Raw genomic sequence first — 25596 nt, 5'->3', positions numbered from 1 at the left:
AAGAGCAGGGGAGTTTTCTCTGGTGCCCTGACCAATATTTATCAACACTTAAATCAGACTTCCTAAATGAGATTGTAGAATTATAGAAATCCTACAGTACAGAGTCTGCGCCGCCCCTCTGAAAGAGCACCTTACCTGAGCCTCTGCCCTATCCCCATAATCCCACCTAACCATTTGGACACTAACGGGCAATTTAGCAAGGCCAATCCATCTAACCCGCACTTGTGGGAGGAAGCCGGAGGAAACCCACGCAGACGTGGGGAGAACGTGTGAACTCTACATGGCCAGTCACCCAAGGGTGGAATTGAATCCTGGTCCCTGGCGCTGTGAGGCAGCCATGCTGACCTGGACATTATCACATTGCTGTTTGTGTGTGGGGGGCTTGTGTACACAAGTTGGCTGCTGTGTTTCTTACACTATAACAGTGCCTACACTTTAAAAATACTTCATTGCCTCTGAGGCTCTTTGGGATGTCCTAAGGTGGTTAAAGGTGCTATATAAATGCAAGTCTTTCTTTTTCCTGGATACAGTGCTGATACAAGCATCTTTATGACAAACAATTCTGGATAGTACAGAGATTTCAGAGTATCATGGTGTAACGATCAACGAACCGTGATCTCACTATGAAAACATGAACTTTGCTAAACTGTGTTTGATATTTGAAGAAGTGGGTGTATCTCCAGCTGTGCCTTGAGCTGCTTGCAGTTCAGATTTCACAATAAACCGGTTCCAAACAGTTTGACACTGTTTCAAAGCCACATCACAAGCGGATTCAGGATCTAATTTTCCGTTCGTACAATTAAAGAATGACAAAGCGCAGGAGCTGGCCATTCAGCCCATCCTTTCCACCCTGCCCTGCCCTTGGAAGTAGCAATCCCACTGACCTCACGTCCACATGTTACATCCCAAAGCCCTGTGAATGTTCTCCCACCTGGCCTGGCGGTCATGTCGCCGCTCTCTATGGGCTGGAAAATGCAAGAGAAAGATCTAAACTGTGGCCTGTGGCCTGGCATGTTATTTGTTGCAAAATATTTGTTAATCGCAGACACTAACACATCGTCATTCCAGTTGCTATCGCATCTTGTTGACTGTAAATAGGTGCCATCGAACTTCCATCCTGTCCATGTAATCCCTCTCTCTCTCTCGCTTCTTCAATATACTCCACCTTCTCTTTCTGAAGGTAGAAAACTATAGTCGGGCCATGGGATTACCTCGTTGAACAAAGCTTTTGGTCCTAATATCTCCTTACATAACTTTGTATCACATTTCACCCTCCTGTGAAACTCCTTGAGATGCCGAACTATGTAATAGGTGCTATATATAAATGCAAGTAGTTGTGTATCTATGCTAACAACCTTGGCTATGTCAGCAAACATGTAGTCATAAGGAAAGAACAAAATTGCCTTGAGCTACGATCTTTCACACCCGGACATTGTAATGTTCTTCCCATTAAATTCAATGTGTCATCACTGTTGTAAACTCAAGAAGCCGATTCACACACAGCAAGACTCCACAAACTGCAATGTCTGATGCACGGCCAGATTTGTATTTCCATGCTGCTGGTTGAGGGAGGAATGTTGGCCAAATCAGTATGCTTGTTCTCTGCAAGACGTGCCAGCGAAGCTTTCATTTCCATATCAGCTTCAATTTAAATGTTTCGGCTCAAAGAAGTCAGTGCATTTGCTCCGTCCTGGAAATGTCAGGCTGGAACTTGTGCAAGACACTGGATTGGTCCACAATGCACAACCTTCTGGCCCAGAGGTCAGGAAGCTGCCAACTGAGCCAAGAACGCATTCTGAAAATATGCATTATGTCGCAGCACAGTGATGCATTTAGATCAGTTTATTTTCTTAATGAAACGGGTAATGTTGCCGTGGGTGCTCGAAGAGGTTGTCCGTAGCTGGGAAAATGCATCTTTACTTGCCCGATGAGATTGGCAACACCCATTGCGGGTTCTATAAGTTACTGGTCGATACATATCCAGCTGGTCACCCCTGTTGGCACTAAACACAATAAACTGCATCCTACAATGGCCCATTAGTCAATGGCCCTTCATACATGACCAGAATGACCTCTGCACTGTTATAGAGTATGAAGCTGGGGGTTGCCCTTCTCAGAGCAGGGACGATTAAGAGATTTAATCGAGGTATTCAAAAGAATCATAAAATTTACAGTGCAGAAGGAGACTATTCAGCCCATCGAGTTTGCACCGGCCCTTGGAAAGAGCACCCTACCTAAACCCATGCCTCCACCCTAACCCCGTAACCCCTCCGAACCTTTTGGACACCCAGGGGCAATTTAACATGGCCAATCCACCTAACCTGCACATCTTTGGACAGTGGGAGGAAACCAGAGCGCCCGGAGGAAACCCATGCAGACACAGGGAGAAAGTGCAAACTCCACACAGTCACCTGAGGCAGGAATTGAACCCTGGTCACTGGAGCTGTGAGGCAGCAGTGTTAATCACTGTGTCGCCCCCAAAACCTGTGAGGGTTTTGATAGAACAAGTAAAGGAAGCTACTTCCAGTGGCAAAATACCAGTAACCAGAGGGAAGAAAGAATTTATTCAGCAACGTTCGTGACCATTGGGAGCCACAGAGTGCTTTACAGCAAATGAATTACTTTCTAAAGCGTAGTCGCTGTTATTATGTAGGAAACAGAGCAAGATCCCGCAGACAGCAATGTGGTAATGACCAGGTAATCCATTTTTGATTGGTCAGAACACCGGGGAGAACACCCCAGCGCTGCTTTTAGATCATGGGCTGATCTGTATCTCAACTCCATCCACTTGCCCGGGTTCCATGTCCCTTAGCAAGCAAAGGTCTATTAACCTCAGATTTAATTGAGTTAGCATCTATTGCTTATTGTGAGAGAAGAAAGATCCATACTTCTACTACCCTTTGCATGGAATGTTTCCTCACGTCTCTCCTGAACGACCTGACTCTGATCCACTACGTGCACCTGAGAGGGCAGAGCCTCAGTTTAATGTCTGGTTTAGGGGATGGTTTAGCACAGTGGGCTAAATAGCTGGCTTGTAATGCAGAACAACGTCAGCAACGCCGGTTCAGTTCCCGTACCGGCCTCCCCAAACAGGTGCCGAAATGTGGCGACTAGGGGGCTTTTCACAGTAACTTCAATGAAGCCTACTTGTGACAATAAGCAATTATATATATTATGTCACATCGACAAGGTGGCACTTCATGCAGTGTCACACTCCCTCAGTCTGCATTGTCAGCCTAAGTGGCTGTGCTCGTGCCTTGGACCTGAATCTATGATCTTCTGACTGAGAGGTGTATCAATTGAGCTACAGCTGACACCGACTTGAGGTGACTGGTAAAATAACAGGAGATATCATGCGGAAACATCTTTTTACGCAGGGAGATATTGGGTGGGATTTTCCAGCCCTGCCAAATGCCAGGATCGTCCAGACCCGCCAAAGGTCAATGGGCTTTTGGCTGGACTGCTGAATCTCCCAAGGAAAAAAACAGTTCGGAGCAGTATTCCCCATTTTAATGGAGTTCCATTTTAAAGCTTACAAGACCAATTCAGACCAGGGGCGAAATTCTTTGGAAACGGCGTGATGTCCGCCGACTGGCGCCCAAAACGGCGCAAATCAGTCGGGCATCGCGCCGCCCCAAAGGTGCGGAATGCTCCGCATCTTTGGGGGCCGAGCCCCAACCTTAAGGGGCTAGGTCGGCGCCGGACGAATTTCCGCCCCGCCAGCTGGCGGAAAAGGCCTTTGGCGCCCCGCCAGCTGGCGCGGAAATGACATCTCCGGGTGGCGCATGCGCGGGAGCGTTAGCGGCCGCTGACGGCATTCCCGCGCATGCGCATTGGAGGGAGTCTCTTCTGCCTCCGCCATGGTAGAGTCCGTGGCGGAGGCGGAAGGGAAAGAGTGCACCCACGGCACAGGCCCGCCCGCGGATCGGTGGGCCCCGATCGCGGGCCAGGCCACCGTGGGGGCACCCCCCCGGGGCCAGATCGCCCCGCATCCCCCTCAGGACCCCAGAGACTGCCCGCACCACCTTGTCCCGCCGGTAAGGTAGGTGGTTTAATCTACGCCGCCGGGACAGGCATTTTAGCGGCGGGACTTCGGCCCATCCGGGCCGGAGAATCGCGCGGGGGGGCCCGCCAACCGGCGCAGCGCGAATCCCGCCCCCGCCGAATATCCGGTGCCAGAGACTTCGGCAACCGGCGGGGGCGGGATTCATGCCAGCCCCCAGCGATTCTCCGACCCGGCCGGGGGTCGGAGAATCTCGCCCCAGCTTTCTTATTTGCCCGTTTTACAGTTTTTTTCCTTCTGGGAAGTCCTTATTATCCACATGTGACTGAGTGTTGCTCAGCATAGGGAGGAAGGGAAAATAATCAGAGGAAATTTATATCGGTCTTTCGCTGTACCTTCTGATGCCTACATGAATAAGAAATGAGGGCAAGTGTACCATTCAATAAGATCATGGCAATTCTCACCTTGACCGCAAATCTACTTTCCTGCCTTACTCCCGTAACTCTCAACTCCTTAAATATTTAAGAATCTGTCCATCTTTTTTAAAATAAATTTCGATTACCCAATTAATTTTTTCCAATTAAGGGGCAATTTAGCGTGGCCAATTCACCTACCCTGAACATCTTTGGGTTGTGGGGGAGAAACCCACGCAAACACCACACGGACAGTGACCCAGAGCCGGGATCGAACCTGGGACCTCGTCGCCGTGAGGCAGCAGGGCTAACCCACTGCGCCATCGTGCTGCCTGAATCTGTCCATCTTAACCTTGAATATATTCAACTGGCATATAGCTCTGATAAAGAATTTCAAAGATTCACAATCTTCTGAAAGAAGAAATTCTTCCTCATCCCTACCTCAAATGTGTGACTCCTAATTTTGAAACCGCGCCCCAAGTTCAAGAAGGAAACATCCTTTCAGCATCCACCTTGTCAAGACGCCTCAGAATCTTATGTTCCATCAAGATCGCTCCTCATTCTTCTAAACTCCAGTGAGTACAGGCTCAATCTTTCCCCATTGGACAACTCCTTCGCCCCAGGAATCAAACCAGTGAACCTTCTCTGAACTGTGCCCAATGCATGTAAATCCCTCCTTAAATAGGGAGATCAAAACTGCACACACAGTAGGTATGGTCTCACCAATGCCCTATATAGTTGGAGCAAGACTTCACTACTTTTATACTCTACCCCCTCTTACAATAAAGACCCTCCAGTCCGAACAAGGTCAGCTGTTAAATGTTGGGGGAAATCTTGACAGTGCAAACCCTGTGTCCTAAACCACAGGTAACACTGCTGCTATTTAAACATCGCACACTGCTTCCAGCTATTTACACAACACACCTGCAGTGTTTTGCAAACAAGTTTCAAGATTATCCACCTCCTTCACCTTTCTTGATGCATCAGAGTGTGTTCCCCAACCAGATCCAAACTCGCCAGTTCTCGCGAGCTGCAATGCAAGGATTGGAGCGAAAAGAGCTCGTGGGAGACCGAAGCTGGTGCAGAGATGAAGAGGCTCAACACGCAAGTGTCAGCCATGCCCGAGTTAGTAGCACTGCCACCTCTGTGCCTGTAGATCATGGTTCGAGTCCCAACCCAGCATGGCGTTACAGAGGAATTTCTACACTACTGCCTTTGCTGCCTTTTGGTTGGTTAAACTGAGGCCCTATCTGCCCCGTGAGCTAGAGAACAAAGATCCCACAGCTCGATTTTGAAGAGGGAGAGAGGAGTTCTCCTTGGTGCCCTGGCCAATATTTATCCCTCAACCAACAGGCTATCTGGTCATTGTCACACTGCTTTTTGCTGTGAGCAAATTGACTGCCAAATCTCTCACATTACAACAGGGACTACACTTCAAAAAGTACCTCATTGGCTGTAAAGCTCTTTGGGATGCCCTGAGGTTGTGAAAGGTGCGACAGAAATGTGAAGAACCATTTTAATACAGATGAAAGGTGCAAAGCCTCCTCCCTCCATGGAATGTGCAGTGCAAAAAGACTTTGCTTCCAATAATTCTTGAGAAAAGTTTATAGTTGTTTGATGTTTCTCTGGATAGGTACATTTGTCAGGGGTTAACGTGACCCGTGTGGATCCAGTGCCCTCGGTCAACCGTTAGCAACAATAACAAATACAGGCACTATAACTGGGGTCGGATTTTTCTGCTCTCCTATCTGGATTTATTGCATTACCTCAGCACAACGAATGAAGGAAAACTGGGAGAGGAGGAACAAATGTGAGGGCGGCACGGTAGCACAGCCGTTAGCACTGTTGCTTCACAGCACCAGGGTCCCGGGTTCGATTCCCGGCTTGGGTCACTGTCTGTGCGGAGTCTGCACGTTCTCCCCGTGTCTGTGTGGGTTTCCTCCGGGTGCTCCGGTTTCCGCCCACAAGTCCCGAAAGACGTGCTCGTCAGGTGAATTGGACATTTTGAATTCTCCCTCCGTGTACCCGAACAGGCGCCGGAGTGTGGCGACGAGGGGCTTTTCACAGTAACTTCATTGCAGTCTTAATGTAAGCCTACTTGTGACACTAATAAACATTAGAATTATGTCAGTAAGACATCCTGTCCCACTTTTCACCCTCACCTGGTCAACATTTATCTCGACCACTTGAGAGAAGAGATCACTTGCTCAGTTATCTTGTTGCAGTTTGTGGGAACTTGCTGTGTGGAAATAAACCGTTGTCTTTTTCCACGGGCAGCATTTGCTGCCACCACAATTGCACGTGCAGTCGCAGTGATGTCACTGCCATTCACGTGGCACTTAGAAAGCACTTCATTGGCTGTAGAGCATCTTGGGATGCCCTCAGGTTATGGTGGTATATAAATGCAAGCTTTTTTCCCCTTTCTCCATTTAAAATTAACGAATGGAAAATTAGGAAATGTTCACCAGGGTCATGACCTTCTTCACCGTGTATTTTTCTGAATCTGTTGCGCCCAGGAATATTAACAGCCCCAGATGCAAGAGCAGAAACATCTGTCTACTTCCTACTTGATGTGGAGATGCCAGCATTGGACTGGGGTGAGCACAGCAAGAAGTCTTACAACACCAGGTTAAAGTCCAACAGGTTTGTTTCGAATCACTAGCTTTCGGAGCGCTGCTCCTTCCTCAGGTGAATGAAGAGGTAGGTTCAAAGCATTGTCTTGCATTTTTGACTTTGTCTATATATATGTTTCTGGAACCTACCTCTTCATTCACCTGAGGAAGGAGCAGTGCTCCGAAAGCTAGTGACTCGAAACAAATCTGTTGGACTTTAACCTGGTGTTGTAAGACTTCTTACTGTACTTCCTACTTGAGTCAAGAAGGTGGTGAGGAAATATTTAGCAAGGATTCCAGCTCCTCGTCACTACCTTAATGCTTCTTGCTGACGAGCAGAATGAGAGACGGGCAGAGTTTGGCCCCGCAGTGCCATGTAGCTGAATAGCTGCTGACAACAATTAGGGCTGGGTTTTTGCGTCTGAGGTGGGTAGCACGAGTGGGGAAATTCCCCAACTTGGCAAACCCAGCTCGATATAAAGGGCCCCATTACGCGCAGTTTTCACTGTGGCGAGGTGGGGCATGATCGATCCGGCCCTGTCGCCTCTAGAGGAATTTCAGAGGTGGCCGAGGAGGCGGGGGAGTGCTGAGGCAGGCTGCCTTGGCTCTTTGAGATTTTGGGCCAGTGATATTGATCAAATAAGCTGGTTTAGTGATATTGGTTGAGGGATAAATATTGCCTGGACACCTGGTAATTTTTCCTGGTGCCACAGGGGCTTTTATGCCCAACTGCGAGGGCGGGACAGGGTCGCAGTTTAACATCTCATCTGAAAGATGGCACTGTAGCACTGCCTCAGCACTGCACCGTGGTCAGCCCAGACTCTGTGCTCAGGTCTCTGGAGGGGGCCACGCATCCTCAACCTTGACCCAAAGGCAGGTGAGCCACGGCCGACGAGCCAGGTCACGGGGCCCCAATCTCATGAACGCACAGTGCAGCAACTCTCGGCGCTTGCCGAAAGAAATCAGAGTGGGTGAGAGGGAAGGAAGCGGTTAAACAGAGTTTTAATGCGCCGAGGACCCGGGTTCGATCCCGGCCCTGGGTCACTGTCTGTGTGGAGTTTGCACATTCTCCCCGTGTCTGCGTGGGTTTCACCCCCACAACCCAAAGATGTGTAGGGTAGGTGGATTGGCCGTGCTAAATTGCCCCTTAGTTAGAAAAAAAAATGAATTGGGTACTATAAATTTTTTTAAAGTTTTAATGCCTTGGGGGCAGTTAACCTCGCCGACTTGTACCTTGCATAATTACCATCGATGATAGGGCTGAATTGTATTTAACAAAGTACAAGAGAGAGGGTTGTAATTTAGACTGGTAATAGTCCAGTAAGTGTAGAATTGAAGACGATGACTGCCTAATAGGAACTTGAATTTCAGCCCATTCATTTAACAGGTGTAATTAGTGTGTAAAAAGATAACTGGTTTACAACTTTTGCTGGCACGGATTGATACTCCGAATGTAAATAGTATTTAAATTCTCATTTTTAGCTACCAGTTGTACATGGTGTTCCACAGAAGTGCTGTCAAGCCGTCAACGTTATACTCGCAATCCGATTGCTGGGTGCGAAAGAGCCCGGGCGTGACTGAGAGGGGGCAGATTCTGACTGCATTCGAGCAGATGATACTGACCCTGCATCCCTGTATTCTCTCTCTCTCGCCCATTCTCGTTTCGACTGAATCCGGGGGGGCCGGGGGTGTGGGGGGGGGGGGCTGCAGAAGAACCAAGCGGCACAAGAGGAAAGGCTATTTTTGTTTGCCCAGCGAGTGGTTAGGATCGGCGAATGCACGACCTGAGGGTGTGGTGGAGGCAGATTCAATCATGGCTTTCTGAATGGAATTGGATAAACCCTTAAAAGGATAGCATTTTCCAGGCTTCGGGGAAAGCGGTAGGGTGTGGGACAAGCTAAATTGTTTTTTACAGAGAGCTGGTATGGGTTGGACAGCCAGACAATCTCATTCAGTGACAAAACTATTCTATGATTTTATGATTCTCGGTCACTGTACTACACTAATGTACATAGTCAATATCTTCCTTATTGCTGTTTCCTCCTCTCTATGGGTAATTAACCTAGCTCTCTCTCTCTCTTAATCTCACAGAACTAAAAGATACCTTTCACAAGATCAAGTTGTCCAAAGTGCTTTACAGTTCAATAAAATGCTTCTGAAATGTGTCTTTCGCAGGATTTAGGACACAGCCCATTTGCACACAGCAAGCTTCACACATAGCAATGAGACAATGATCAGGTAATCTGTTACTGAGATGTTGGTTGAGAGATTGGCTAGGACGTGAGGGAAAAACACTCCCGTTCTTCTTCAAAATAGCGCTAGGGGGACCGAGGAGGGAAGATGGGATCCTTGGTTTACCATCCCATCCAAACACCTCCGACAATGCAGTACACCCTCAGTTCCACAGTGGGAGTGTCAGCCTCGATCGATCAGATGCTCAAGTCTGTGAAATGAGTCATGTCCTTCTGACGTGGCTGAGAGTGAAACCCAGAGATAATACACCCACATGCACGTGTGAGAAGACTGATATACTGCACACATACATCTTACCCTCTGTTGACATTATTTCCCCCTCTTCACACAACTTGACCCACCTTTAGCACGCAGTGTCTTCTCCTGCCCTGGCGATAACCTGTCCATCTGCAAGTCAGGGGGCAGTTCCTCAGCTGGTAAGAGTGGCACATTTTTCTTCCCGCAGCAGCCTCCGAAACCCTGTTTACACATCAGGAAAAGTACAGCGATGGGCACTGGCAGCTGTAGAGAACAAATATGGGTTAAAGCACAAAGAAAGGAATGATTAACACCCCCAGTAGACTGGAGGTTACGCACATTGGGCGCGATTCTCCGCTCCCGCGCCGGTTGGGAGAATCGCCTGGGTCGCCAAATTTTCCCGCGACGCCGGTCCGACGCCCTCCCGCGATTCACCCAAGTGGCGAGAACGGCCCCGTCGAGTTCCGCGCTGCGCAGGCCGGAAATCGCCCGAGACACCCAAATTGGCGATTCTCCGTCACCCCTGCTATTCTCAGGCCCGGATGGGCCGAGCGGCCTACCCAAAACGGCGGGTTCCCCCCGGCGGCGTCCACACCTGGTCGCTGCAGGCGGGAACAGCGCGGGAACGCTGGGGGGCGGCCTGCGGGGGGGCGAGGGGGGATCCTGCACCGGGGGTGGGGCCTCAAATGGGGTCTGCCCCGCGATCGGTGCCCACCGATCGTTGGGCCGTCCTCTCTGAAGGAGGACCTCCTTTCTTCCGCAGCCCCGCAAGATCCGCCAGACATCTTCTTGCGAGGCGGACTCGGAGAGGACGGCAACCACGCATGCGCGGGTTCGCGCCGGCCAACCCGCGCATGCGTGGGTGACGCCAGTTATGCGGCGCCGGCCGCGTCATGTATGCGGCGCCGCCTTTACGCGGCGCCAAGGCCTGGCGCGCGTAAATGATGCGGCGCCGCTCCTAGCCCATTATCGGGCCCTGAATCGGTCGGGATAGGGGCCGTTTCGTGCCGTTGTGAACCTCGACGGCGTTCACGACGGCGCAAACACTCTGCCTCCATTTCGGAGAATCCCGCCCATTGTCTCTACTGAGCTATGCAGACCAGAATTCCTGTTCTGAACAAGCCTTGACCCATACAGTCACATGTTCCAGCATCCGCCTGTGCTGGAGTAATGGTAAATGTGAATCAGTTCCCCTGAGCAGACCTTAGACAAAGACCCTTTAACTGGATAGCTCTATCAAAGGACCAACATAGCCACGATGGGCCAAATGGTCTCCTTCTCCGCAGTATGACTCCATAAAGCAGGCTTTATTTGAATAATTGTTGCACCTCCTGATCCTCTGACTGCCACTGAAAAGCATTTTGAGGGTCGAGACACCAATGGAATTGGCCAGACGGACGAGATACCTCAGGGGTCAGGATGATTACTCTCACAAGCGGCCTGAACATTTTACATTCCGGTGTGTACCCACAATGTAGAATATTTCATCGTGTAACTCGTCGAGGGCGGTGGGGGGCACAATGTGTCCTTTAAACACGCAATATGCGCGTCCGCTCATCAATCCTCATGAAGGATCTGGCATTCGGAGATGATCGAATCTGAACCAAACCAGCCTCCAGCCCGTCAACTCCCAGGCTGAATGGAGGCAGGGTGGGAGTGAGCAGCCAAACCTCTCCCAGAAAGTGAGTTGCCAATTTAAATATTTCAGTGAGGCTTGGAGCCTCACAATGAATAGGTTTCCCAGAACCATAGCAGCCAAAGAGTTTAGGTCAATTTTGAGGCGAACGCAGGTGTACTAACAGCACAGCTTGTGGGCCAGAAGGAGCAGACGTGTTTCTCTCGACCCCCTCCAACCTTTCCTTCCCAGCTTCTTCCCTTGGCTCCAACAAAACATAGGAACATGGAATTAGGAGCAGAAGTTGGCAATTCAGCCCTTCGAGCTTGCTCCGCCATTCAATCTGCTCATGGCTGATCTCCTCCTGGTCTCAAATCCACCTCCCTACCTGTTGCCCATATCCCTTAACCTCTCTTATCAGAAATATATCTATCTCCATTTTGAAACTATTCAATGGTTCAGACTCCACCGCACTATGGGGCAGCGATCAGGTAATTGATCTGAAATGTTGCACAAAATCTAATGGCCGCGCCCGGCTCAGGACGTGATGCGGTCGGTAAACCCCGTGAGAAGCCTCTCCCAAGATATGACTGGATCTCGCATGACGTCGTGATCAGGAACCCACCCACAATATGTGGGGCCCATATCTGCATATTGAAGTAAGACACACTTAGATATGCAATCGCCTGATCTACCCAGCGTCCGGGATCGAATCCCCTCACCGAGGAGCCCCCAGACGGCACTGGTCTCCACAAACGGGACCAGGCGTACCGGCACTTGGGGGAATTTCCCAGGCGGTCGGGGACCCCTGGGTGGTTGGGCTCTGGGCAGGGTGGTACCCTGCCCCCCCATGCCACCTGGGCATCCTGGCACTGCCACTCAGTATCCACCCTGATGGTGCCTGGATGGTATCTTGCCCACACTGTGCATCGGGCCCGGGGATGCCCTGCCCTTCTAATGTAGGGTGTGGGGGCATGATGACCCCCTCATAGGTGAGCTGGGGCATTGAGGGGTCCTGGGGCATTGGTGACTAAGTGTGTCCTCGGAGGGGCTTTCCTCGCCGAGACCCAGAAATGAAACAGGGTCCTGTCCGATGGCAGGGTGGTTTTCGGCACTGCTGGTGCCGGGAAACACCTGGCTAAACGCATTCAACACGGGCTCTGTTTCATTTCATTAAATCGCACCATTAAATTTATTCCCTTTTTATACAGCAAATGGTAATGAGGTGGAACCCGTCGTACACGAGGGTGGTGGAAGCGGAGACGACAAACGATTTCAGAAGGAAATTTGATGAGCAATTGAGGGGAACTAAACTTGCAGAGTTACGATGGTAGAGTAATAGATACTGATGGTAGAGTAATAGATACTGACGGTAGAGTAATAGATACTGACACAATTACCCTACAAAGAAATGGCACGGATTCAATGGCTGAATGAATTCCTTCTGCGCCAGAATGATTCCCAGTCGAGATTCAGGTCCGAGTGCAAGGAAGGTAAAGGGTCTGCGTTAGGTGTTGCATGGAATTCCGCAAACAGTTCTTAGGCGGCAGACGGAGGGCATTTAACATTGAAAGAAGCAAACTTAATTCAATTCCAAAACAGTCCACCATTTTTTGTTGAACAATAACGTTTGGAGCAATTCCTAGCTTCAAGCAATTATTTTTGCTGGTGCTTACTGGCAGGATTAAAGTATTTAATTAGTCAAAAAGTTGGATGTTCTGCAATTTGGAATCAATAGCAACACCATGTCGATGGGGAAAGTATTTCCACTGGCAGAGGACACGGGTTTAAGATAATTGGCCAGATAACAGGGAAGATGAGGGAAAGGCGCTTTTTTTAACATTTAGCAGGGAAAGTTGTTATGACTTTGAGCATCATGCCTGAAATGAAATGAAATGAAAATCGCTTATTGTCACAAGTCGGCTTCAAATGAAGTTACTGTGAAAAGCCCCTAGTCGCCACATTCCGGCGCCTGATCGGGGAGGCTGGTACGGCCTGAGAGAGGAGGAGAGAAATTGAAGAACTGCACTGATTCAGTGGCTTTCACAACCTCACCCGTTCTAATGGAATATATCTGAAATGTAATCACAGTATTGCAGTAACTTTCAAAGGGGAATTGGAGATAGACTTGAAAAGAAAGTCATTTGCAGGGCTATTGCAAAAGCAGTGGAGCTAATCAAAGAGACAGCACACTCAACAGGGGCCGAACGGCTTCCTCTTGTGGGACGGGATCATCCGGTCCCGCAGGTTTCCTGGTGACGCGGGGTGGATTCAATGGGAAATCCCATTGACAGCAGCTGGACCAGTAGATCCCGCTGCCAGCTAATTGTGGGCCATTGAGAAACACGCCATGGGGAGGCCAGAGAATCTCGCCCGTGATGTCAGATTGTATGATCATACGTTTCTTGGGTCAGGTTCAGATTGTCAGGTAACTTGATTGTTTGGTATTTGTGGTAGCTTGTACACTGGGTGACTGCCATGATTCCTGCCTTTATGAAGTGTCACGTGGATGAAAAGTGTCTTCATAGATTATAATTGATTCCCACGCTCCCGTTGACTGGTTTCAATCACCTGAGGGGACTGGAGAAGAAATTCCAGATAAGGGCTGGGATTCTCCCTTCTGGGGACTAGGTTCCCACGCCGGCGGGAAAACCGGCGGCAACGACTCCGGCGTCAAAGGCCCCCCCAGGTGAGGAATTCTCACCTTTCTAGGGGGCAAGGTGGACGCCGGAGGGGTTGGCGCCGCTCCAGCCGGTGCCGAAGGGACGGTGCGCGTTTGCGCATGCGTGGAACGGCCGGCGTGATCTCGCGCATATGCGGAACCCTAACTTCTCATCTCCACGCCGGCCATGGACCCGGCGCGGCTGGAAGAAGTGCCCCCACGGAACAAGCCTGCCCACAGATCGGTGGGCCCCGATCGCGGGCCAGACCACCGTGGGGGCCCCCCTGGGGTCGGATACCCTGACGACGCCCCCGCCCCCCAGAGGATCGCCCACGCATACTCCCCTGCCAGGTCCCGCCGTGCGTGAGGTGAGTAATTCACGCCGGCGAGACTGGCCAAAGATGGACGGCCACTCGGCCCATCGGGTCCCGGTGAATCGCCGGGGGGGGAACCGCTGCCAACGACCCCCGACTGGCGTGGCAGGAATCCCGCCCCCGCCCGAAAAACGGCGCCGGAGAATCCGACAGCCGGCGTCAGGGCGACGGGGTGGGATTCGCGCCTCCCCCAGGGGAATTTCCGACACTGCGGGGGGGGTCGGAGAATCCCGCCCAAGGTGTCCTCCTAACAAGCCCTGTGATTTTTTTTTCTGGTTTTAGGCCACTCCCATGATGGCGGGTCAGACTGGAGGTGAACCATAGAATTCCTCCAGTGAAGGAGTTATTCGGTTCATCGAGTCTGCACTGAAATAGCACCCTACCCTGGCCCACCCCCCCCCACAACCCTGTAACCCCACCTAAACTGCACATCATTGGACACTAAGGGGCAATTTAGCGTGGCCAATCCACCTAACCTGCACATCCTTGGACTGTGGAATGAAACCGGAGCACCCGGAGGAAACCCATGCAGATGCAGGGAGAACGTGTAAACTCCACACAGACAGGGACCCAAGGCCAGATGTGAACCCAGGTCCTTGGCGCTGTGACGCAGCAGTGCTAACCACTGTGCCACCGTGCCAACCTACGGGAGTGCTCAGTGAGGGTTGGGGCGGTGGTGAGATGCCATCATGGTGTATGGGCAAGCTTGGTCTTTTCCAGCCCGTCATCATTGCATGCTCGGTACAGTTCACCTGCACCTGTTTGGGGTATTTTACTCACGTTAATTAGGGCCATAATCCAAAAGGCGTAGGACACTTGTGAGATGACAAGCCCGTCAGTCGGCAACACGAACTGCGTCTCGTTCACAACGCGGTGGGGGAACATGGATTTTCGAATGTGCGTCAAGTCCGAGAAAGTCCCATTCACAGTCAGGTTGTTCTGAATACAGTTCGTTTCGGAAAGGAAGGGATCTGCTATCATGGGGCTCAGAAATGCACCGAAGCCAACACAGAAATGGAGGACCTGTTAGCAAAGAGAAAAGGAGGCCATCAAACCAAGCCGCGTGTTCTTATCTATCAATGAATTAAGAAGGAGCACACCTTTATACCATGGGGTCATCTCAAGGCTTCAAGTAACACATCCCAGTTGTGCCTTGGCACAGAAGTAACTCTATGTTTCTCTGTCAGTCATTTTGTAACATTCAGAAACTCAAGCAAATTGAGACGGACTACCCATGCAAATCGACCTATCAGTGACCTGTAGCTCAGCTTGTTTTCACTTCAGTCGAGGGTTAACTTTCTCAAAAATAAGACACATCTGACTGGAGAGTTGGATGCCATTGTTTGATACTTCGAAACTTACTTGAAGGTGCAGTCTTAAATAATTTACAGACTATAATCAAAATAGAATAGACAGGTTGGGCAAATTCTTTTTATTCAATATATCATGACATTTGAATTGAGTTCTTTTTTTAATGAAATCAGGCAAATTACAAAAGGATGGAGGAAGAACTAAATATATATATGATATTCATAGAAATATATTAAATAATACAACCCAAGCTCAGGTCTGCGTGTTTATTGTTGTGGCTTTAATCACCTACTGAGTCCTTGACTGAAGGGGGGGGTTAAGAAAAATTCAGATCCATTCAGGGCAGCACAGTAGCATAGTGGGTAGCACTGTGGCTTCACAGCGCCAGGGTACCAGGTTCAATTCCCTGCTGGGTCACTGTCTGTGTCCCGGAGTCTGCACGTCCTCCCCGTGTCTGCGTGGGTTTCCTCCGGGTGCTCCGGTTTCCTCCCACAGTCCAAAGATGTGCTGGTTAGGTGGATTGGCCATGCTAAATTGCCCTTAGTGTCCAAAACCGTTAGGAGGGATTATTGGGTTAGGGAGATAGGGTGGAAGTGAGGGCTTAAGTGGGTCGGTGCAGACTCGATGGGCCGAATGGCCTTCTTCTGCACTGTATGTTCTATGACATTACTCACCACAGACGAAATGGCCTATTCAAATCACTATTTTTACTTCAAAATAAAATGTCAGCCCTAAAGGATTTGATAAGTAACAGAGGCAGGTTTAGGTTAGTTTCTGAAGTTGTCTCAAGCCTGCAATGACTATCAAACACACCTTGCTCCAGCTCCAGCCAGAATGACCTAGGTTCGTAAACAAACTAATTTATTGCCATTCTTTCCTCCAAGCACAAAGCACTGAGGGATTTAGCTCTCATTCCACAGAGCTTAGGGACCGTGACGGTGTTTATTGTTTAGTTTGAGAAGTCAAGACTTTCACAAGGTCGGAAGGGGTCAGATTTAATGATTGATGAGCACCTGCTCGCAACCTGTGCGACCTCCCACCTCCGTAACCCTCAGCTTACCTGAAACTTTACTGTCCGTATCCTAATTCTCCTCAATTTCTGTTTCCCTGCCGCCCCATGAGCCAACTCAGCCACCCCCCCCCCCCCCAGCAACGCTTCAAATTGACAATTCCCGTTCTCGAGTTCCAATCCTTCTGCATCCATGCTGGCCGGGGTGGGGGTTTTTCGGGATTTCGGCAACGGGATCTTCTGGTGTCACCGATGGCGAACCCTCACCCTGGGTTTACTAGCGGTGGGATGCGGATTCAATGGGAAATTCCACTGACCGCAGCAAGACCTGGAGATCCCGTTGCCGGTGAATGGGGAGCCTCTGAGAAACACACCGCAGGAGGGCATGGAAAATCCCCGCCCCCTCCTCCCACGGTCTTTATCTCTGTAATCACCTCCAACCCTACAACCCTCCGAGGTCTCTGCACTTTGTCAACACTGACCGCTTGCCCACCCTGATTCTAATGGTCCCACCTTTGCTATCTGTGCCTTCAGTCACCTCGGCTCTAAGCTCTGGAACTTCCTCCCTCTCTGCCTTGAACATGTTCCTTAAAAACTATCTCTTTGACCAGGTTTTACCTGTAATAACACCTCCTTATATGTGTCGGCGCCAAATTTTGATTGATAACACTCCCTGTCGCATGTTTCTGAGAAACCCCTATGAATGAGAGTTGTTGTATGCTTTACGAGGGTTTCAGATACGTGAGCAGAGTGTAATTGAGTTGGATAGGCGGCCCCTTATTCCAATGACCGGGAATATTCTTAGAGTCATATGACATCATCGTGGAGGGAGCAGAATTGCTCAGCTATTCCTGAAGGACCGTGGTCTTCGATGGCAAACATTGATGGTTGAAGCAGGTGGGTTTTATAAAAAAAATACAATGGTTCATCATTGGCCCATATTGCCTTCTGCAACATTTTCCGATGGTGACAGCCCTTATATATACACACGGGGTATCCAGCTCTGCTGGACATTGAGCTGTATGTAGCAAGGACAGGAAAATTCACTCAACACTTTGGCAAAGGTTGGTATCATGACCGGTACAGGCTTGGAGGGCCGAAGGGCCTGTTCCTGTGCTGTATTATTCTTTGTCGCATGGCGTTACTTTCTATATTTTTCCATATTTGCTGTTGTGCCAACTGAGCAACTTTCTTCTCTCCTCCCACCACCAATGCTGGCACTGTGCCAGGCATGACCCTAAACATAAATACTCTCGCCTTTAGGTCAGAGGGTCCCAATCTGGAAAGTCAAACACACCTCAGTGCGGTTCTGAGTAATTAAGGTCAAACAAAAACAATTGTTCACAGGTTTTCTAAGGTCTGTTGGCCGATATCCCTCTCTCCATCAACAGCACTAAAGACCGATTAACTGCTTGTTCGCTGTGTGATCCAGCTGTGCTCAAAATAGCCATCGCAGACATCAAGTTGTTCATTATTTATGGAGACATTTGACGTGGGGCTGGATTCCTCGGTTCCCAGCCGCGTGTTACTCAGCGGGGTGCCGTACACTGGCGGTGGGATTCTATCTTCCCGCCGCTTGTCAATGGGATTGCCTATTGAAGCCTACCCACGCTGCTGGGAAACCCGCGGGCCGGGAGCGCGCTGCCGGCGGGAACAGAAAATCCCAACAGCCGGAGAATTCCGGCCGACAAGTCTCTTCACCCAGAGGGCTGTGCGTCTTTGGAATTCTCGATCCCAGAGAGCTGTGGCTGCTGATTCGCTGAGTACAATCAAGACTGAAAGCTGCTACTCAGGGAATCACGGGATGTAGAATTGGGTTGGAAAGTGGGCTTGACTTAGAGGATTGTCCATGAATCTATTGAACGATGGATTAGGCTTGAGGGTTGTAGCTAACTCCTGTTTGTATTTTGTCCATTCTGATTCTTGTGGCCTGACAGAAGAATGAGGATATGGAATTAGAACCACCTGAAGACTGACACTACCCGGCTAGTGTGTACTGACCTGCAGGAAGACGGGCGAGTCCTTTTGGTAGATGCGAACTAGTTGCAGGTTAGCGATGGTATCAATGCAGCCCATGGCCAGCCCAGCCACAGCCAGGACGAAGGCAAGGATGATCACATTGTTGCAGAAGGGAATGATGGAAAACACAGCTGATATCAGTAGAGTGGAGACCAACAGAGCACCCAGAGAGCAAGAGAACCTAGTAAACAAAATGAGATCATTATTGAAATATAATGGGGAAGGGATGGGTTTTCAAATAATGGGGTATGGCTCTTGGGCTGTTATGGACATGATATGCAGACATACATGAGAGGGAAGTGGTGGGCACATCCCGTAAATGAATGTTTAAAAACATTTCTGAACCATGGGCTAGATTCTCTGCACCCCGACGCCGAAATAGCGGCCGGCCCCGGGGCGGAGAATCCATTTTGGTGCACGAAATTGGGACTGCCGGCGGTTCCCCGATTCTCCGGGCCCCGAAAAGCGGCGTAATTGCGCCACGTATATCCCCGACCTGCGGACATTGCTGGAGGTCCGTCTGCCATTCCCTGCCCCTGACCGGCCGAAGTCCCGATGGCGTGGATCTAACATTGTCTTGCCAGTCGGGATACCAGCATGGTGGCTGCCAGCAATTATTGCCCATCCTTAATTGCCCTTTACACTTGATTTAGATAACTATTAATCTTCTCTTATCGTGTGAAATCCAAACCAAGGTCTATGCATCCTGCTCTGACAATGTAACCCTTTTAACCCAGGTATTATTCTACTTTAAAAAATAAACTTAGACTACCCAATTCTCTTTTGTTTCCAATTAAGGGGCAATTTAGCGTGGCCAGTCCACCTACCCTGCACATCTTTGGGTTGTGGGGGTGAGACCCATAGCAACACGGGGAGAATGTGCAAACTCGCACACGGACAGTGACCCAGAGCCGGAATCGAACCTGGGCCCTCAGCGCCGTGAGGCAGCACTGCACCACCGTGCCGCCCTCGCCCAGGTATCATTCTGTTGCTAAAAGCAAATTACTGCGGATGCTAGAATCTGAAACAAAAACAGAAATTAACGAACAATCTCAGCAGGTCTGACAGCATCTGGGGAGAGAGAAGGGAGTTAACGTTTCGAGTCTAGATGACTTTGTACTCTGGTGAATCTGCGTGGCATTCCCTCTAAGGTCAATCCTTCCTGAGAGGCAGTGCCTATAACTGGGCTCTGCTGAAATTATAGGAAGGCATTCAGAATGTGTTAGGAGAACCACGAGTCAAAGTTCACCATTGGTTCTATGCCTCAGCACAGGACTAGAATGAGCAGTTCTAAACACTGTGGGCTGGATTCTCCGTTTGAGAGACTAAGTTCCCACGCCGGCGTGAAAACTGTGGTGTTTTACGCCAGGGGAACTGGCGCAAAACGGCCAGCGATTCACCGTTTTGCTGGGGGCTAGCAGGGAGGCAGTGTAGAGCTCGCAGCCCTGAGCATTTCCGGGTCCGTGGCCACGCATGCGCGTGGCGGCGGCCGCGCCGTGCTTCATGGCGGACTCAGCCCGCGGACTCAAGACCGCAAAAATAGTGTACCCCCTTTCGGCCGCTCGCCCGCCCGGACCGCCCGCCCACAGTTGCTCCAGCCCCAAATGAAGCCCCCCCCCCCGGTGCCCGCGGATCGGCCCTCCCCCGACTGTGGCAGCGCCGGACTGAGTCTGCAGCCGCCACGCTAAGTTCATGACGGGTGAGACCACACGCGTCCCACGCCATCGAGAACTCGGCTGGTCGGGGACGGAGCATCGTGGGGCAGGCATCAGGCAATGGCCAGAGGCCGTGGATACGTGGCGTGGCGTCCTCCTAGAGTACGTCGCTTCTCAGGGGGTGGAGCATCGCGAAAGCGGCACCGCCCCCGATATTGGCATCATCAGGTATTCCCCGCCCCCTCACTGAACGCGATTTCGGCATCGGGGAGCGGAGAATCCACCCCTGCATCTGAGAAATCTTGGAATGAATGCAACATAGATTTACTTGAATGACACGTGGACCCCAAGGATTAAGCTATGAGGGGAGATGAAGCAAACCAGGTTGTATTCCCTAGAGTTTGGAAAGTTAAGCGGCGATTCAATTGAAGTCTACAAGAGTCAGTGCAGACCTGATGGGCCAAATGGCTTCTTGCGCCCTACCAATATTGTGATTCTGTGAGATTAAACGGTAGATTTGGATCACTCCACTAGTTAGAGAAGCTAGAATTAAAGGGCGTAGTCAAAGTTTTAGAGCCAGACTTTTCCAGAGTGAAATTAGGTAACCACCTGCTCATGCAGAGGATGTTCGTAGTAAAACAGAGATAGATTTTGGTTGGCCAATGTCAGGGGTGTGGGGTTAGGTAAAGATCAGCCATGATCTCAATGAATGATGGAGCAGACTCAATGGGCCGAATGGTCTACTCTTGCACTCCTTTGACTGAACAACTGCGGTTCAGCCAGAAATGTTCAGATACACCTTTGATTGACTACACAAAAAGATTGGAGCCCCACAAGATACTCGTCAAGAAGACCGTCTGAGAGGTTTTTGTCATGCATATTCCATATGGGCATTTCAATTGATACCTGAATATTAAAGGACGCAAGGAGCATTACAGATTTCTTCCTACATGTAGATAGCAAAAGGAATAGACCATTAAAACCCTCAAGCCTGTTCCGCTGTTCAATTACATCATCGCGATCATGGGTCCCTGACCCTTAACGTCCTGGCCTAATGGAAATCTATCAGTCTGGAGTCTTCAATTGACCCAATCATAACAACCGGGGGCAGAAAGCAATTTTCTTCATCTCCCCTCTGGTTCTTTTGGCAACTGCCTGAAGTCTGTGCCTCGCGATTACCCGCACCCCTGACCGTTGAAACAGTTTCTCCCTATCTGCTCCAACAAACACCTCATAATTTTGAGCACCCCGATCAAATCTCTCCTTAACCGTCTCTGTTCAAAGCATCCACCTCCTTTAGGGCCTCTAGCAGGTTCTATCATCCAAATACCTGTTTAATTCAGGGTTTGAGATTAGTATCCCAGGATGATGGTTTGGGAAATCTGAGGCACAGACAGGTAAAGCTGACAAAGAGGTTGGGCTCACTATTGTCGATTCTAATATAATTACGCTGGCCACAGCAAGTTAGGAAAGGGATGGGGCAACAATGTCCTTTCGGCTCCCGCTCGGCAACACCTCGATTTGAAAACATCTCTCCGTGGCCTCATCCCTTCCTCACGAACCTCCTCCATGCGCCACAACCCTCCAAAATGTCTGCAACCTTCCAATTCGGGCCTTTTGAGCATCTCCGAATTTAACCCCCGCAGCGGCGGGTGGCTGTACTTTCAGCTGGGTCAGTCCAGAGCTCCGGAGTTCTCTATCTGCCTCTCTCACTCTGAAGGTTTTGAAGTCGGTGGGATCGAGATGGTGAGGTCTGGCGGGGAGGGCGAGGTCGACGGGGTCAGGTGGGGGGGATGGGAGGCAGTAGGATGGGGGAGGGGAGGCGGTGTAGTCTGGCAGAAGGTGGGGTCGGTGGGATTGAGGCAGCGAGGTCTAGAGGGGAGGGTGGGGACAATGGGGTCAGGTGGTGTGGTTTGGCAGGGTGTTGTGGGGTTGGTGGGGGGAGGGGGAGGCGGCGAGGAGTTGGGTGGGGGTGGGGCCAATAGGGTAGGGTGTGCGGGAGGCTGAATGGTTGGGTGGCGGGGAGGGTGGGTGAGGGAAGGTGGTGCGGTCTGGCAGGGCATTGGGATCGGGTGGGGGTGTGGTGGTCAGGTCTGGCAGCGGGTGAGGAGGGAATTTTCATCGGCTTCCCCTGACCCCCTGGCATTATGTCAGTGAGCAGTGATCTCTGGAGGAATGACAGACAGCCGATTGGGACATGCAAAATGACAAAATAGGACAATCAGATCACAAGCGTGCTTCAAAAAGATGGAACTTGTACTTCACCAAAGTCACCTGTGACTCAGTTGTAGCTCTCAGCCTCTGAGCCAGAAGGTTCTGGATTCAAGTCCTACTGCAGGTGTGGAGCACCAAATTCAAGGATGACACCCCAGTGCAGCACTGAGGAGGGGAGATGACCCGCTCTGCCTGTTTTCGTGGTTGTAATGAGAAAGGGAGTTCTCCTTGGGCTCCTTGTTGCTCTTCCTGCACCTGCACAAGGCAGAATTTCACCTGTTCCCACAGTGAGGTTTTCCCTGGAACAGGTCGCTAGTCTGGCACCAGAGGCTGATAGCCTGAAGGACGTCACTCCGCATCAAACATAACCGACCAGGTGTCTCTCCCACTCTTGCCACCAGCAAGGTTTTGCAGGTTGATACCCAACCTACTTGACCGCGTTATGAATGTGCCTTCAGGGCGGCACGGTGGTACAACGGATAGCACTGCTGCTTCACGGTGACGAGGGCCCGGGTTGGATCCCGGCCCCGGGTCACTGTCCGTGTGGAGTTTGCACATTCTCCGCGTGTCTGCGTGGGTCTCGGCCCCACAGTCCAAAGATGTTCAGGGTAGGTGGATTGGCCACGCTAAATTACCCCTTAATTGGGGAAAAAATGAATTGGGTACTCTAAATTTAATTTTTAAATTAATTTGTCCATCAAGTCCTGGGTCGGGACTCGAACCTGGAAATTCTGACCCAGGGGCAGGGATGCTACCCACGGGGCCACAAGACCTCCCTTTCCTCAAATATTGCAGTCAATATTTGTCTATCAATTAAAATCACAAAAACAAGTTATTTGGTTATTAGCACATTGCTGTTTGTTGTGGTTATCTATGGCTGTCGAGCTCCCTACATTGCATTGGTGACTACACTTCAAAAGTACTTGATTGCAAGCTTGAGGTGCCCAGTGATTTTGAAAAGTGCCAGATAAATGTAAACCTAAATTTTTTTTCCTCAAGGCCTTGGAATATCGCAAGTCTGTTTGAAGCTAATAAATTGCATTTTGGTCAATGTTGAAATGAGATGAACAAAAAAGGCAATGTCCACACAGCAGAATCTCACAAACTGATAAATAACCAGTTCATCTTTTGTTTCAGCAATACTGTTAGCAGATATATATTGGCCGCCTGAGGAGAATCCCCTGCAATTCTTCGAATTAGAGCCATGGAATCTTTTATGTCCACCTAAGGGGGCAGAGGGGACATCAGTATTTCTTTTCGAATCTTTATTGTCACAAGTAGGCTTACATTAACACTGCAATGAAGTCACTGTGAAAGCCCCTAGTCGCCACATTCCGGCGCCTGTTCGGGTACACAGAGGGAGAATTCAGAATGTCCAAATTACCGAACAGCACGTCTTTCAGGACTTGTGGGAGGAACCCACGCAGACACGGGGAGAATGTGCAGACTCCGCACAGACAGTGACCCAAGCCGGGAATTGAACCTGGGACCCTGGTGCTGTGAAGCGACAGTGCTAACCACTGTGCTACCGTGCTCTCGCCCAAATGGCAGCACCTCCGATGTGGCAACACTCCCTCAATACTGGCACAGAGCGCCATACAATGAGATTCCTGTATGTGCTCAACTCTCTGGAGTGAGACGTGAATGCACAATCTTCTGACTCTTTATTGTCTGTCCGTCCACTGTTCCCATCTCTCACAAAAGCGCAGCTGTATTGAATTGTACGTTCACAAGGGATCATTGGGTTGGAAGGATTCACAAGGTACAGAAATGTTTCAAAACCTGCTATTGTTAAAACATGTATTGAAATTCCACAATAGTGACTCACGACAGTAAACAATGACTTCAATCTACGTGATTTACCCAGATAGGTATTAAAAAAAAACTGAATTCATGATTTAAGTGATATTTGTACGTTCCGAGTTTTAATAGTAGCACTGGTTAGCAGTAATACAATGTAAAGCATATTATTGCTTTGTTTGTTAAGTCATGTGCAGTAAAATCAACAATCAAAAACAAGCCATTATCAGCTGGGAACTGTACACAAATCACTGGAAGGACAATTGAAGGATATGTTATATTTAGTTGGGTTTTTATGCAGGAATGGCGGGGGTTTGGAGTGGGAAGGGGAGACGCGAATCAGTCTGGCCATGAATGAGACAAACAAACAGAATCTGCATCTATTCTGTTCCCTAATCAGATTAAATTTGTCTTGTATTTGTATAGAACTGGACTTTGTGCCACAATGTGACATTGGTATTGTTTAGAAGAGAGGAACTAGGCACAACGACTTGCTACAGGATGCAGCTGGCTGGCAATAGGAGCCACACTGTGGGATTCTGATCAGTTAGATAAGAGATTGAGTGCAAATAGTTAACAGGCTGCATGATCTGAGAGTCGATCTTAAATACAGCACCCTGGCCGGAATTCTCCGGCTGTTGGGATTCTTTTTCCCGCTGCCAGCCCACACCACCCCTGGGTTTTCCGGTGGCGTGGGGTGTCTTCAATGGGGAATCCCATTGACAAGCGGCGGGAAGAGATAATCCCACTGCCAGGGGATGGCGCGCCACCGGGAACACACGCCTGGGGGATCAGAGATTTCCACCTCCTGCATTTATAAAGCACCATTACCATAGGAAAAACATCCAAAGAGACCTCGGACGGTGTCAAACAAAAATGAATTAAGAGCCAAAGAGGGAGTCACTAAGGCGGGTGGCCAAACGCTTACGGTCAAAGTGGAAAGTGTGAAGGAACATCATAATGGAGGAGGGAGAGGGAAATTTTCAGAGCTTTGGGCCCAGGCAAAGCCCCCAATGGTGGACGAAAGGAAGTCGGCGATGCACAAGACGCCACAGTTATAGAGAAGCAGAGAGTTCTCTGAAGGTTGTCGGGCTGTAGGAGCTAACAGAGAATAGCAGGGGTGAGATCATGGCGGGATTTGACCATCAGAGGGCAGAAACTGCGTTAACATTGATGATTAGATTGGTGAAGGAAAAGGGGGGTGGAGGGATTCAGAAAGTAGTTCATTTCGAACTACTTGCGCGCAAGGAGGGTGAATGCTGACAAGCAAATTTGGGATAAATTATCTGTTTTTTATTTTCTAACTTCTCTGTGATATATGGAGTTTCCAGTGAGCATGAATCCACCGGACAAAGTTATCCACAAAACAGGAGCCATTTGAGCAAAATTGTCACTGACAGGCCACAAGCTTCGTTAGGG

At 49.9% G+C, this 25596-nt stretch overlaps 1 protein-coding gene across 1 annotated transcript in view; it reads right to left on the bottom strand.

The window, feature by feature from the left end:
- mfsd4aa (major facilitator superfamily domain containing 4Aa) overlaps window positions 1–25596 on the bottom strand; it is a 67314-nt gene that overhangs the window by 17241 nt on the left and 24477 nt on the right. Inside the window, exons 2-4 of the mRNA XM_072480139.1 lie at window positions 18491–18689; window positions 14950–15192; window positions 9623–9782 (exon numbers count right to left, since the gene is read on the bottom strand). Coding sequence (XP_072336240.1) covers window positions 9623–9782; window positions 14950–15192; window positions 18491–18689 — 602 coding nt within the window. The remainder of the gene's footprint in view (window positions 1–9622; window positions 9783–14949; window positions 15193–18490; window positions 18690–25596) is intronic.

Source organism: Scyliorhinus torazame, chromosome 17 (assembly GCF_047496885.1).
Source record: "Scyliorhinus torazame isolate Kashiwa2021f chromosome 17, sScyTor2.1, whole genome shotgun sequence".
Lineage (NCBI taxonomy): Eukaryota > Metazoa > Chordata > Chondrichthyes > Carcharhiniformes > Scyliorhinidae > Scyliorhinus > Scyliorhinus torazame.
Note: the sequence above shows the minus strand (reverse complement) of the source record. Positions and strands in the feature narration are given on the sequence as shown.